The sequence below is a fragment of the Vidua macroura genome, chromosome 12 (genome assembly GCF_024509145.1).
Source record: "Vidua macroura isolate BioBank_ID:100142 chromosome 12, ASM2450914v1, whole genome shotgun sequence".
Taxonomy (NCBI): Eukaryota; Metazoa; Chordata; class Aves; order Passeriformes; family Viduidae; genus Vidua; species Vidua macroura.
The window spans coordinates 7,722,891-7,738,229 of NC_071582.1; the positions used below are offsets into that span (position 1 = coordinate 7,722,891).

General features: G+C 38.5%; 1 protein-coding gene across 2 annotated transcripts in view; it reads left to right on the forward strand.

The window, feature by feature from the left end:
- Positions 1-15,339, forward strand: part of THSD4 (thrombospondin type 1 domain containing 4) — a 243,561-nt gene that overhangs the window by 19,470 nt on the left and 208,752 nt on the right. For both annotated transcript variants that reach the window (XM_053988291.1, XM_053988292.1), the window contains exons 2-3: positions 421-528; positions 4,407-4,476. In XM_053988291.1, coding sequence (XP_053844266.1) covers positions 500-528; positions 4,407-4,476 — 99 coding nt within the window. In that variant the 5' untranslated portion in view covers positions 421-499. The remainder of the gene's footprint in view (positions 1-420; positions 529-4,406; positions 4,477-15,339) is intronic.

Below are 15,339 nucleotides of genomic sequence, written 5' to 3' on the forward strand. Positions count from 1 at the left end.
GTATTAATAATATTACTGTACATTAGAAGTTGGTTAACCCAGTTTCATTTCTATGAATTTTATTAAGACAAGACTTTTAAATGAGGTTGTTTGCTTTATTGTTATACAAGTGACATACCAAGAATGCAAATTAAAAAGGCAAGTAAGTCTAACATCAGATTTGCCTTCTTGGGAATCAAACCAAGATTTTGCATCCCACAGTATTTCTGCAGAGCACTTTGGTAATATTGAAATCCTGTTGCAAAAAATGGTGTGTGTACAGTTGATTTCTGTAACATACGCTGGATATTTAGTTAGAATCGCCGTAAAGTCCCAAGAATTGAAGTAGAGATGACTAATGTAGATCTGTATGCAGTTTTATGAATATCCTGGGCAATACTGAATAAGCAGTGATAATTGTTTTTCTCCTTTTTTTTTTAGGATTTGTGTGTGATTGTCATTGTGCTGTACCACAGTGAAGAGGTATTTTTCACTTCAAGATACCTTGCATTAAAAGATCATGGTAGACAGTTTAATAGTTTCTTTGAGGTAAGTGATGCAATAAAACATTTAAAATCTTATTTAATGTGCTCTTAACACAGTGCTGTAAATTTCAATTTGGTGGTCTTTTGCTTTGCTGTTAAAAGTGTCCGTATTGTAGGAGGGTAAATAGAAATCTAGTCTCAAGACCAAATACTCAAGTATATGCATACCAGACATAGCATTCTTTGGTGATAGTGAAAAAAGAAAGTTCTCAGTGTTTGTTCAGGCTTAGAGCATCTGTTAGCGTGTGCCAGTGTGATGGTCTATATTACTGGAAAGTTCCTGTGTTTTTTTATGAGGCTGTACTATTACAGTCACTGGGCTTAAATTGCTGATTTACATGTTTTAGTACCTGTGCTGCAATTCATTCATGGATTTGTCTTATGCATTCCTGAAACAGTTTGCCAGTGGGCAAACATAGGAAAGACCTTTCAAACAGCTTTCCTAACAAAGGGAACATTCAGCTGTTTCTAAGCTGGTCTGGCAGGTTCTGTCCTGTCCTTGGGCGAGCAGATTCGGAGCAGACAGGCAGCCCTGGTGCCACACAAACACAGGCTGACCTCCTGCAAAGAATGACAGCTGGGTGCTCTGTCTTTGGCACGGAGTCACTGTGACACCTCTGCTCCAACCTTACTTCTCCTGAGTTTGAGACATCAATATTTGAATTGCAATTTGGGCACCCTCCTAATATGCCAGGGCAGATTTTCCATCAAAATGGATCTGTCACACATTACTGACATTAACAATGTTATCTTTCCAGCTGAAGGATGACCTGCATAGCTCCTCCCAAGCTGTCCCAGACTTGGGCTGTTCAGCAGATTTGGGAGGAAGTTGGGAATTTGAGACAAGAGCCATACTGCACTAGTCAGTACTGATCACCTGTATGTGGGCAATCCACACTTGGCCATAATATTCCTCCATAAAATGCAGCTAGTGGGGGACAGCAACATGTGAGGGATCTGCTTTGGTACCCTGTAGCTTCATTCGTGCAGAGCTAACACTCACTGCACTGACTAGGAAGAGCTCTGAGAGGTGTTCCTAAATGAAGTGCTAAACTGCAAAATTTTTCGTGCTACTCCTACAACAGACCTAATATTGCTTTGCTTTTGCTTGTCCCTCCAAGTCTTTCCCAGCTGTTTATATGTATGCTTATACTTAAGTTTCTATTTTATGTTTTTATATTATTGGCAATTGGTGTTGCCAGTAAAAGAAAGTGAGAGAGTTTAAAGTCTGACTTTGCTTCAAACTGGGTGCTTGGCTCCAAACAGTGCCTTAACTGTGAGAGCAGGGGCTGTACCAGCAAGGCTCCTAGAGGCCTGAGGTATACAGCCATCAACCAGCTGCAACTGGTACCTCACCTGTTCAGGTATACTTGAACAGTTTTGCCTTATTTGGAGAAGCATTTGTTCTTTTTGGCTTTTCTGCACTGTGAGGATACCTGAACCAAACCCACTGAAATTGGAGAAGCCTATTTTTGTAGCTTGGAAGGCTTAAAGTTAGTCACGCGTGACAAATAAAAAAGCCTGGTCCAGAGAACTTAGCCAAAGCAAGCTGCTGAGGGAAATAACATTAAAAAAATTAAATTGCCACACACTGATTTGAAGCTAGGGGCTTACTTTAGGATAGCTTAAGTATTCCTGGCAAATTTCCTATGTGTTTGAAATAGTAGCTTGATACCATTGTTTCTGACTGATCAAATCACAGCTACAGAAGCAAATTTAAAATCTATCTTTATTGTCCTTGAGCCACATACATACAGATGGTGATTGCAGTGCAAGCTCCTTAAAGAATGGTTAGGAAAAGCCTGGCACAGAGTAATCACACCTATACTAAAAGTTTGCTGTTTAGAACTGAAAACTTTAATCTGGTAAGTAATTTGCTTTGAAGATTACAATTCTCATTCAGCTCAGAACTCACAACCTTGTGCATGTTTTCAGAAGAATTTACACATGGAAATCTGTAGACTGTCAGACTGATCAGAAAAATCCTGTCCTGTTGAGGATGAAAGCATTCATTTCCTTATGGAAAGTCTGAACTTTCTTTCACATGCTCTGAGGGATTATAGGGAGCAGAAGCCATAAAGGGAGCAGGGGTGGGTAGGAAGTCTCTGAGATGGAAGTTAAATATAATTTGCAGAGGATGTAGCCTGGACCTATCAGACCCTGCACTCCACCGACTTAGATGCTTGTCATTTTCCATTGAGAAGAGTTGGGAGATCACGTAAACGCTTAGAAAAGAGATAGGTAGGTGAGCTGGAGACAGACTTGATGCTGTAATTTTGCAGTTTGGATGTCTGATTTCTATTTCTGCCTTTGATTTCAAGTGTGATTTGCAAATCAGTTTATTCATTTGTGCCTTTGGCTTCCATGTACCACTTTGTGATTGGTTCCTGCTCTGAACTGCATGTTTTGACTCCTGCTGTGATTTCTTTGTAGTGTCTTAGACTGGTTCTGATTTCAGCCACCTCCTCTGTATTTTGTTTCATCACAAATGATAGCTTTGTGAAATACCAGACTTCCTTCTAACACACTTTTTAAAGGGCTTCTTTTTTTTTTTTTTCCCTAAATTGATGTGGCAGTAAAGACGTAATGACTTTTTCTAGCCTTTCACTGGTTTATTGCTTTGACAGAGAGGGGCATAGATGGTGAGGTGATGATAGGCCATGTGCAATTAGTACTTACCTAATAGTTCCTTTTGCAGTATATTAGCAAGAACAAACCCAGAAAACACAAGATAAACATTCTCCCTAGCAGAAGAATATTTGTATTGGTGGTAATTAAATGCTTAGTACTAAATAAAACCCCTTTCTCTTTAGGAGGTCTGTCTCAGAAAATACCTGAAACAATAAGAAATGTTTAAAGGGTTACTGGGTAGGGAGCAAAGGAAGGAGCTGTGAATAGGAAATGCAGCTGGATTTTGTCTGGTCCATTAGTTTGCAGAGGTATTTTGTATCCAAATCCACCAGTTTTACTTCTGCATTGAAATCCAGCAAATCATTAGCAGCTTTCCCCCTTACACATACTCTTTGTAGACTGAAAAATCAAGCTCCTGGTACAAATAAAGATACCTTGATCCTATTTGCTATACTTGTCCATGTTTTCTGGTGAAAGGGCTTGTTAGAAGGAGACAAACCAGTCTCTGTTGCAAATTATAGTGAAAAAAAGAGTGAGCTAACTATGCCTAAGTTGTAACAGGCTCCTGGAGTCACTAAAGGGGTGAGGCTTGACAGAACAGTTTGTTTGGGCTTGGTTCCCATTATGACTCCTTTCACACTGAAGATGTGGGGACTGGGGTGATGCTTGGCTGCTTATCCTGAGTCTCTGGTGGGCTGTGTTTGCTGCTTTCCATCTTCTGTGCCCATTAGGTTATTCAATTTTCACAAGTGTTAGGCAGCTGGGGAAGAACCTATTTTCTGTTTCCTTTATGCTGAAGGTGGAGTGTTCACCTGTAAAATGAGGAGCCAAAGCTAGAAGCAGATGTGGTCCACAGAATGTGGGTGAATTCTTACTTAGCACTATAGAAAACTTGCAAAGCATATGTCAGTTTCACACCGAATGCTGAGAAGTTAATATATGCACTGCCAGGAATTTTTAAATTTAAACATGAAATTATATGAAATACTATCAATGGATTCTATTTGGTTCACTTTTGCTTTATAGCTGGACAAATCTATGTATGAACCTGGTTCATACATTCAGGTGTGAGCCTGCTGTGAACAGAATCTTGTAAGTACATTTCATACAGTTTAGTGAGTCTGCTTTGGTTAGCAATGGTATTCTAGTGTTTAAATATCTTCTTGCAGTGTGAAGCCCTGTAAGATGTTGTAGATGTGTGGTTTGTATTAGTGGTAATTACCTGTTCTGTTTCACTGTTTGCCTTTCCAGACTTCTCAGTTCCCTAGCAGTGCTGGGATTTCAGCTTGTCATCCCACAGCCTTCAATTGAACACAGAAAGGTAAGCATTAGAAACATTCAGACTTTGTGTACTGAAAGGAAAATGTGAAAGCATTAGAGTAAGATGTGTAAAGCAATGCAATCTGAATAAAGTTCTGGGAATAAATGGCTTCTGTTTGTGCATATGAGTTTTTTTTGGTTTCTTTTTTTTTTAATAAATATATATGTGGTTGAAAGAGGCTCATCATGGTTACTTAGCTGAGTAATTGTATGGAGTATTATAGGTCACAAATAGTTACTAAGGCTTTGGAGCATTTTCATCATGCAAGACATGGAAAAAAGAGTTCCTGTGAGTGAGAGCAGACATGGAGTGAGTAAAGAACCACCCAGTTTCTCACAGGCAGCTCTTTCTCTTGCAGAGATAGAAATGTCTGAAACAGAAGCTGGACCCAAACCACTCTGTTGCTATTCAAATTGCTAGAGATTGGAGCTGGAAACTGCTGGAATTTCCTGTTGTGCTCTTGTGGATGGTTCACTCATCCTAGACATTGGCATCTCTAAGAAGGCTTGCAGCCTGCACACTTTCCATCCTGCTCAGCATTAGGGAGATCTTGGCTGGAATCCTTGGTTTTTTTGCACTGCTTTTCAGGAAAGTAGTGGACAATTTGGAGAGAAACAGAAAGCAGCAGGGATAATCCTTAAGAGATTTTAAAATCTTACCTCTGAGGGAAATTTGAACAAATTCATACTGTTTATTCTAAAAATTGGAAGACTGGTGCTGGAGGAAGATATAACCTTCAAATACTTTTGAGTACTAAAAAGAAGGTTGGTTATTTCTGTTTGGTGAAGTAGATGAGAAGAAATAGATTTAAACTGAGGCGAAGGAAACTTAGATTTGACATTAGAAAACACTTGTTATGGTAAGGATATAAAGAAGATCATATTGATTGAATAATATTTAGAATTTCCATGGTGTAGGTCTCTGTGAATGTGTTGGACAAATATTTATCAGGAGCAATGTGCAGGTGTTGCTGATTCTGCCACAGACCTGAGGCAAGACCCCTTGAATGCTGTTCTGTCTCTTCATAGTCTCATCACATTCACTTCATATCAATGTTGTTCTCATTCTCAATACCACTTGGTAGCTCATATCTATTGGTATTCAAACACAACCAAATAATTACTGAAGGTATCAAATAACTTGTTTAAAACAAGTTTGCTTTTTACAATAGATTTTTAAATAATAATCCAGGATGTGTATTTTTTTGAAAAGTATACTGTTACAAGGAGATAAAAGGCAAGTTTGCAGGATTTGCTTTTTTTTTTATGTGCATGTGCCACTGTCTTTAGGGTAAAAAGTTATTTGGACAATAGCCTCACAGGTATGGACTAGAAACCTGAAGCTGTCTGATTGTCAGAGTTCCAGAAGACAGAAGTGCTGTTAACTCCTTGTGCAGCCTATTTGTAAGGCAAGTTAAATAAGGTCAGCAATGATGGGGTCTGAAACTGGCACAGTCCAGTCTGCAGCAAGCTGTCCAAGGGCTCTATTCTAAACTGCAGGACAATTTAGTATTTTTGCCTATCTTACATCTCTTCTCTTTTGTTGTGCAGTTGAAATGGTCACGCTGCTGCTCTGGTTTCAGTACTCTGTCTGATTAGACATTCTTTTGTAACACTGACAGTGGAGAGATGCTTCAGTCCAGCTTCCAAATGGCCTTAGGGGCCATAAATCTACTAACTAAAATAGAGAAACAATTGCTTCATTCTGGGAAGCCCCGGAATTAATTTAGATAAAATCAGATTCTTTGTTTTCAATTGAATGAGAAATGCCACGGGTCTGGAGTGTGTTCTATACTAGTTAAAGGGACTTCAGGGCATGGTAACCACCTTGGAGACGTCCCTTTTACTGAGAGCAAGGCACAAGTTTCCTAGTGACAATCTCACAGGGCCCTAAGGCTGGCTGTCATTCTCAGCTCTTACCCTAAGGGAGAGGATTCTATTCATGCCAAACTGTGTTTGGACTGGAACTCTGTATTTATTACACTTTTCACAAGCCTTCTGCCCTACCTATAAGCTCCATGCAACAGGGGTTGTTAGTAACTCTGAAGGCCAAGTCAGATGTGTTTCTGAGTGTGAGTTCTCAGCTTTGTAGCTCTGGAAGCTCTTTCTATTCTTTTCCTGCAGTAACCCCATGATATATTTGCTGACATCTCCTGTGTATTTCTGGGTGGATGTCTCTGCTGTTTGGCAGGGTTCTTTCTATGTGAGAGGAGGTCAGTTGTACAGAAAGAAGGAAAGGGAGAGGAGGAGGATGAGGGAGCTGATGAACAATTTGAACAAAACAGTCAATAATGAAAGTGGTGTTTGCTAATTTTCATATGCACACTCAAAGGGTACAGTATGGGGAATCCATCCAATAACTAGAGCTGAAGTCTAATGAAACATTAGACCATACCCCAGTTCTTACTGTGCATTTATTTTGCATTAAGCTAAGCATGATTTAGCAGGTTGCTTCCTCAGATGCACACACCAAAATCTGTTTCTGGCATAACAGCATGAGACTGATAGCTAGAAGAATGAGCCAAATTACTTCCATAGCAGGAAGTGCACATATTGGAATTAAGACTTGGGGAAATGACAAAACCAAATGGGAAAGTTGTGAGAGAAGGTTTGGTTGGGCAATGTTTTCTGCTTTTAGACTTTATTATTTTTGCGTGAAAGTCTTGGAAGCTTGTCAGACATATAAAGTCAGAATTGACCAATACAGACTTTCTAGTTCCAGAAATACAGGGCTACCTGAGTTTTATATAGAAGTAGCTTTTGAGCTTCTTTACTTTAATCAACACTTTGCTGTCAGAAGTGCACAAAAACTTAAAACAAAACCCTTCTTTATATGTTCCTACATCTGCGTTTAGGCCACTACTCTGTTAATCCTATCTCTGTAAATGGCACAGGTTTGTACAATAATGTCAATACATTAAATGTGGTATGCTCATTAGATAGAAATAAAAATTCTTATGCAAAAGACTTTTATGGGGTTTTTGCTGAAGACAGGAGTTGCAGTGTTGGCTGGAAGTCTCTTGGAGCTTTTTTTAATAATCTAACTTATTTACTCCTCACGCATAGTATATCATTTCTAATATCAAGTGTACTCTGTAAGGCCAAAATACTCATCAATAACAGGATAAAAGAGGGAAACCTTATGTGAAACAAAATAATTGCCACTTGCCTTTTAAAATCAGCCAAGGTCTCTGTAGCTGGATAAACTGAAATCTTTCTTATTATTTGAACAATTTACTTGCCTTATCCTCACTACTGGACATTTGAACAGCCCTGCTGCTGCTCATGATTTCAAGATCTCATGATCTCTGAGTCAAGCTCTCTGTTCTCTCTCCCTGTGCTTATTTTATTGAAATTTAACCTTATCTGATAAGTGTCATACTGTGGTGAACTGAAGGTTAAACTATAAACAGTCCTTCTCCTAGACAACCATTGAAGTCTGTATTCCCAATTTTCCAGAAGTCACTCCTGGGTGGATTTTTGACTAATCATATGTTTCTGTGTTAAGTAAGCTGCAGTTATATTTATGCCTTATTCATTTTAGCAAAACTGGTAATGTAAATAGTAGTAAAGTCTGTCCAAATAAAATTTCTGACATGAATATGGCTTTGGTTTTACATCTTGCTTCTGTTATGGCACTGAATAGGAGCGTTGAATTTAGGCATATCTTTTTGTCACTCAGTTGTAGATGAGTATTGAGTTTAGTGGAGGTGCAGTGTCTTAACAAACTGATTTTTATTGTATGGAAGCAGTGTCAGGATTTATTTTCACAAGTTTTTCATTGGGGCAGTACAATACTGTTAAGGAATGTTGAGCTTCTTTGGATGCAGCGTAATTTCTTTCTGCTGGCTCAAAATTAAAGAAGAAATAAACTTGATGTTATCTCTGTCAGACATACAATGTTTCTATGAAAAGCAACTATTTATCAAGTGAATGTGACTATACTCCTCACAGAATTTTGAGACTAATGTGCTTTGGTATGTGTGTTGGAGTTTATTGGTTTGGGTTTTTTTGGCTATTTTTTCCCCTCTCTCTTGTGTTGGATTCAAATACCCTTGTGGTAGGGTCGTCACTGCTAAGTCAAAAGAAATAAGGAACAGCATCCAGGATCAGAAGCAAGAGCTGAGGGAAAAGAGTGGAGCAGATCTCTCATTTGGTCATGGTGAGCAGTTTGAGCAGTTCAGCTAGTTGAACACACTATAAGAGAGTACAATGTGAAGCATGAAGCAAGTCTGCTCTATCCTTCCTTGGAGTAAGACAAAGTACTTAATATCTAACCTTGGCTTTTGGCCAGGCACCAGGACTAAAGCCTAACAGCTAAGGAGCACCCTGGGACCTCCACTACAGCTGGTCACCACCTTGCCTTTAAATAAGCTCCAAAGCAGAGGCTTGGAAGGGAGGGCTGTGTTCTTCCTTGCAGTCCAGGCAGGATGAAGCTCTGCCCCATGGTCAGCAGTGACTCAAGTGTGTAACTTGTCAGGATTTGCTGAGCTGGAACTCAGCTCTTGCTAACAGAGCCACAGCAAAGTCACTGGGGTCTGCCTGGCTGGGCTGTGGAACTGAGCTGGATTGCACCGGAGAGGCTGAGTCACTGTGGGTTTGCACAGCTGCTGTTCCTTTGCAACAAATGGTTACAGGTGTCACCCCTTCTTTTCTGGTAATGTTTTTGTTTACAGGATAACTGCTGTCCATTATGATTGTATTTTCATCCACATCACTCGAATTAAACACTTCCAGCTGCAAGGGAGTCCATATTTTTCTTGCAGTTTTTCACTGGTCAGTATATCTGCTTGTCTTCAGCACAGATGTTTGACTTTAACTGTACAGATATACATCTGCTCCTTTCATAACCTTTGGTAAAATAGAGTCTTTCTAGCTAATGGTGTTGCTATTCTAATTGCAGTAATCCTTAGGAAACAGGAGATGTGATTTAGACCACAACAAGACTTTTCCTTTAAAATTAGCCTTGTAGTACAACAGAATATTTAGAACAACAGCTGAAAGAATTTTCTTACTATCTCTGTGTTGTTACTAATTCCCTGTCCTTGATGTTGTGGATTAAAGTGGTTAGGAAATAAAATTCATCTTTGTTTGGGGAAAGGAGAAAGGATAAGGATATATTATTTTATGTGAATATACTCTTCAAAAAATCAAGGCCAATATTTTTGTTGCTTTTAACCTGCTTTATCATGGACCTCTGAACTTTTATTTTTATCTTTAAATTAAAAATACTGACTTCTTTAAGCTTAGAGCAGGACTATGTTTTTCTGGAAGAAAATAAGAAAATATCATGGTTCAAGTTGGATTCCAGTGCAGGTGAGCTTTCAGAGTCATAGATAAGTTTCTCATCTTCCTTCAGAGCAGTTCTGCATGCTAGTTCTGTCCAAGCTTTGGATAAGAGTGGGGATAAAAACTAGGTGCTTTTTGGATTCACACATGAGTTCTTCTGTTAGGGAATGTTGTGTTCTATTTTATGACAGCTTATCCTCTCTGCTTCTGGAGCAATGGGTGGATGACTCACTGAGAGATCTGGAGAGGTGTTACAGCACTTACAGAATAAATAAAATGTGTATTTCTACGACATGTGGATCCCAAAGAATTTTTTAAAGTGTAGAAATAAATAGAATGGCAACTTTTTTGTCACAGCTGTAGATGGCTGACCTGGAGGAGGCCAAGGGTAGTATAAGCTTAGTGACCTAGGCCACAAATGATAGTGAATGGTGAGGAAATACTTTTAAAAATAAAGGAGTCTAATTTGTGATACAGTGAGGGCCTGATTGTTATAATCTTTACCTTACTGTAAATGAGAAGCAATCCTACCATGGATAAGGAATGGTTGTATAGAAGTGAGGTCAGGACTGAGCTGTCTGTTACTTGAAAGCACTTAATGGTCTCACAGAAGAGTGAAAAGGAACCTCTTCCTTAAAACACTAATCTCCCAGAGTGCAATGGAGGTGGTCTTGGTGTGAAAAAATAAGCCAAACTTGGGGGAAGCTTCAAGCTTTGTTGGCACAAAAACTGTTCTGAACCTTTTTCAGAGCTGTTTACTTTCTAGACTATTCAAATAATGTTAAGGTTTCTTCAGATGTGGTTGAAGTTGGTTGAAGGAGCAGTTAAGCTGTCCAGGCATTGTAACTCCCTTCAGTGATTTGTGAATACAAAGGTCTTCTATTTCCAGGCTTTTTAGCCCTTTAATCTTCACAGGCACAGATGTTCAGACAGAGATTTTATACAAAGAACGGAAAGCCAAATCATTTAAGCTGGTAATATTTACACTTACCACGTACTGTAAAATTCAACTGGCTTACTACTTCTCTGATTAAAGGCTTCCAAAATGCACTGAAGGATTAAAATAGCTGAGCACACGAACCAGGCAGACATGTACACATTGTGTCATGATGTTTTGTTTGGCCTCTGCTCCATTTTTCTGCTAGCCTTGAGAGAAGTTATCTGCAAGGTTTTTTTTGGCGTGGGGGGGGGCTTGGTAAATTGTTTTTTATCAAGCTAGCAATGTCCCACGTGTATCTTATAAGAGGGATAAAAAATACAGTTGTTGCAAATGAACATATATAAAGTGGATTGTAAAGCCTTGCTCCTGGGAAATTGTCATAGCTATATAGGTATGGACTTTATTGGAAATCAGCTGAGCTAATGCTGGAAGAATATTCCCTTAAGATGCTTAGATTGGTGACAGAATTAAAGGACTTCCATAGATCTGTTTACAGCACTGGCAGAGAAACACAATAATGTTACACTTGAACAGGTTCTAAAACTAAACTAACATTTCCTCAGCCCATTCAATATTTGGCATGCTCTGCCCTGAGCAGCAGTTCAGGTCTCATTTCTGGGAGTCTGACTGGTTTTGTTTTTACACTCTTGAAATTTTAAGAAGGCAAAATCCAGCTCTTACTTTGTGGTTTGATCAATTCTATTCACAAAAGGTGAGTGTTCATAGAGAATGCTATGTTCATCTCATCCCAAGTATGACCTATGCATTTTAAAGGGTATCAATATACTATTTAATGGTGTTTTGAATCCTCAGTCAGTCTGAGCCTGGCTGCGGTAAAAGTTGCATGCATATCCTTTGTGACAGGCTGTACCCTAGTGAAACATTTAATTAGTCAGAAGTGTAAGATAAAGAAAGTGCAACCTTGGAGTTATGGAATAAATAAGGAGTCATGTTTTCCAAGTGCCCTGATACTCCTTTACTAACAATAGGGCCATTTTGGTGTCATAGCAAGGGTTATCATGTGTGGGGTAATGAGAAGGACCATGGAAGAGACAGTGAACCAACACCTAAAGCCTGAAGGGTTTTGGGGAATATTAACAGAATTTACAGGGGCTCTTTGCTCTGGGAAGCACAGGACAAAGAGGGTAGTAGCAGCTGAAAGTAAGACATACTGGCTTCTGTTAATTCCACTTTGCATCCAGTGTATGAATATGGGTTAACTCAGTGAATACCACTGGTAGCATTTTTCTGAGCAGGTGATAAAATGTTCTTCTGGATACAGTTTCTTTGCCTTTGGGTGAAAGTGATACCATAAAGCTTTGAGAAACATATATTTATGCCTCTTATATCCCTTTCAGATGTATATTTAGAAATATGATGTAGTTTTAATTTGTTCATGACTCCATTTCCATTCTGGGCATTTACCCAGAAAAAAGAATTACTGGATAATATGTTAAAAATTAAATCTATGAAATCTAATAACATTATTGTATCTAAACTGAAATGGTAAGAAATACCAGAAATGTCTGACTTGGTTTAGATATTTCCAAGTTTAAAGCTTGCCATTGTCTTGTACACCTTTTCAGTTTTGAATTTGTATTGCCATAGCATGCTTAATATCTACAGAATACTTAGTAACATTGGCTAAGGCTATAACAGCTTAATTATGTAGCTGGCTAAAAGGTATATACTGTCACCAAGCATTATAATCATTATTACTGTGAAATTCCATCATTAATTCATATTTGGAGTACGGTATGCAGCACTGCCCACCCATGTAAGAATGTAGGAGTGAAAAAGGTGCTGAGAATGAGGGATTCCTTACAAAAAGAAATTGAATGGATTAGGACTGCTGAATTTCAGAAAGAAGTCCTGGAACTGGATTGCAATTGCAAATCAGATATCATAGCGTGGTGAAGGAGAACACAGAATGATCATTCTTCAATTGCCACTAAGAAAAATCTGGGAGACATAGTGAAATGGCCAGGCTGCATGTATGACCAGAGCAGAGAAGCACTTTTTCAATACCAAATGTACAATCTTTTGGAAGGGAAGACTAAAAAATATGCTAAAAATGTATTAATTGGAGAATAAGTTCAGTAGTGGGTATGAAAAAGTTTAGCTGGAGGAGGCCCTTAAATTACTGATTAGCTGTAAGCAGAAGGACCCTGGATATCTCTGAATATGTCCTGTTCTTACACTGTTTCCTAAAGTTTTGCTTCTTCGACTCAGTCAGAAACACAGTACTGAGTTAAATGGGCTTCTGATCTAAGCATTCCCCCCATACCCCCCCACTTTTCAGAATTTAAGCTATAGTTTAACGTTATTTAAAATTAGGGTTTGTCAAATCAGTACTGCGTTGTCTGCCATTGTCTTCCTGCACAGCAAGTTACATTTTAAATAGTTGTGGCTTTCACTTCAAGTGACGTTTCCTCTTCAGGGACATTCTTGCATAGTATAGTTTCAACAACTGCTGCTGAAATCCTGAGATGTGGATCTTATTTCTAAATTCTGACAGAGGCAGTATTAGAAATTGGCATTGGATTTCTATACCTTGTGTACTCCTACTTTTTGCTGAATTTTTGACTCAGGATCAGACTGATTGGTGAATTACATGAATTAAAGATAAACGATTTTTCTATTTAAAATGTCATCTATGTCAGCCTGCTGGTAGAATGTTTCATTCCATATGATTTTAGGAAAAAAAAAAACCAACAAACTCTTTTAGAATAAAACCCATATGTAGTGCAGCTCCTGTGTACAAAAGTGACAAAATACAAGAAAACTGGGGAAAGAGAACTGAAAGGGATGCAGGGTACTGGTGAGTAAAGGAAGGGGTGACCCTAAAAGTACCCTTCTGAAAATCCAACTTCAATTCTGTTTGCCACTCACACTGGTCAAAAGGTGGCAGGTTGGAAGATATTTGGTATGTAACAGTCATTATTAAGAAAATATCTCATTTAAGGAATCTTTGATAACAGATTAATAGGAGTTGGTACCGTTGTAGAAATTGCAAGCACTTGCACACCTGAAAACTTGTCTTACTTTTCTTTACATTGTTTACTGTACAGCTGCATGTAGTGAATGGTATTGTGTCCACTTCCAAGCTTTGGCTTAAAATAACTGAAAAATGTGTAGGAAGGAAAGAAAGGGGGAAATTAAAGGGAAAAAAAATTTAGTTTGTAGAGCAAAATATTTGGTTGTGATTAACTTGCAGTAAATAAAAATCTTGGTGGTGCACTTATGGTTAGAATGAGTCTAGGTCACCTAGAGAAGGAATCACTCATGAACTATAGGAAAGTAGATTAAATGGGTTGGTTGATATCTCTATTCATGGGCTATGTGATTCTCTTAAAGAATTTACTCTCATGACTTAATTTGGCAAGAAAAGTTCGGTTTGCATTTCACTTACTCCCCAGTGCAGGCTCAGACCCTTCCTTTCAGAAAGTGTGCTTTTAATGGGTAGTACTTAAAACAAGAGAAGGAGGGACCTAATGTCAGGGATCTCCGAGTATGTGGTGTGTCTGAGAGGTTCTGAAATACTTCAGCTGAATCCTGTAATTTCACGTGTAATTTCTTGGCTATATCACAGAGCTGTGGCAGAATTTCTTCTTGGCTACGAAGTTACCTGGAAATCACAGGATCAAAGGAGGGGAACCGGCTTGTGAGTGCTGTAACTCGGCTCCTCTGCCCTGGGGAAGGGTCAGTAACACCTCGTTTTCCTGGTAGAGCTTTAGGATTGGTCTCAGTGCTGCCGGGATCTCCTCAGGCAATTTGTTCCCGGGCTTTTTAATTGGGATCACCTTTGATTAAATTTAAATCCGAATGGTTATTCATGTGTTGGCTATAAACAACACACTCAACACGAGTTTGCTGCAAAGAGAAAAGTAACAGCTCTTTGTATTTATTTATGTAAACTGTTTGGAAGTGTCATTATTGTCCACTCTGTTTTTCACTCCTTAAACTAAGCAGCTTCAGTTTATTCAGTCTTTCCTAGTAAAATTTACTGAGTAGATTATGCCATCAATCACACCATCTCCTCTGAAGATCCATCTGCAGCCCATATCTTACTCAAAGTAAGAATTCAGTCAGAAAAGTAAGAAAATAGAAGTTCATAACCTGATTTGCTACTGAAAATTCCCATCTCAAAATATTGTTATCTTACAGCTAAGTAGTATGATGAATTTTTCTATCAGTATGACATTATAATATTACTTTTTAAAGTTTTATTTTTATGTTCTTCCTTAACTAGCTGTATTAAACCTTCTTGTGCTGTGTCTACAACTCTTTCACTCTGAGGATTAGAGGGTGTGAAATTACTTTACATTGCCTTCAGTCATATGAAGCATCATTTTACCTGAACCCATTCTTGCTGCAATGAAGTTTGGCAGCCAGAAGGTTCTCTCTGTAGCAGGCTGATACTTTTCACTATTCAGTTTCTATTTCTGAAAAATGGTACATTTCTTATGTTAGTGAGAACTTGAATTGCTTGTAGGTTATAGTTTTTAGTTGTTGCCTGCATGAGTGTCTTTGGCATTTAAAAAACCCCAGGTGTACTGAACCATTGTAGGAATGATTTAGTCCAAACAAGTCAAACCTTGTCTGATAACAAAGGACTATTAGTTTTATAGTAAG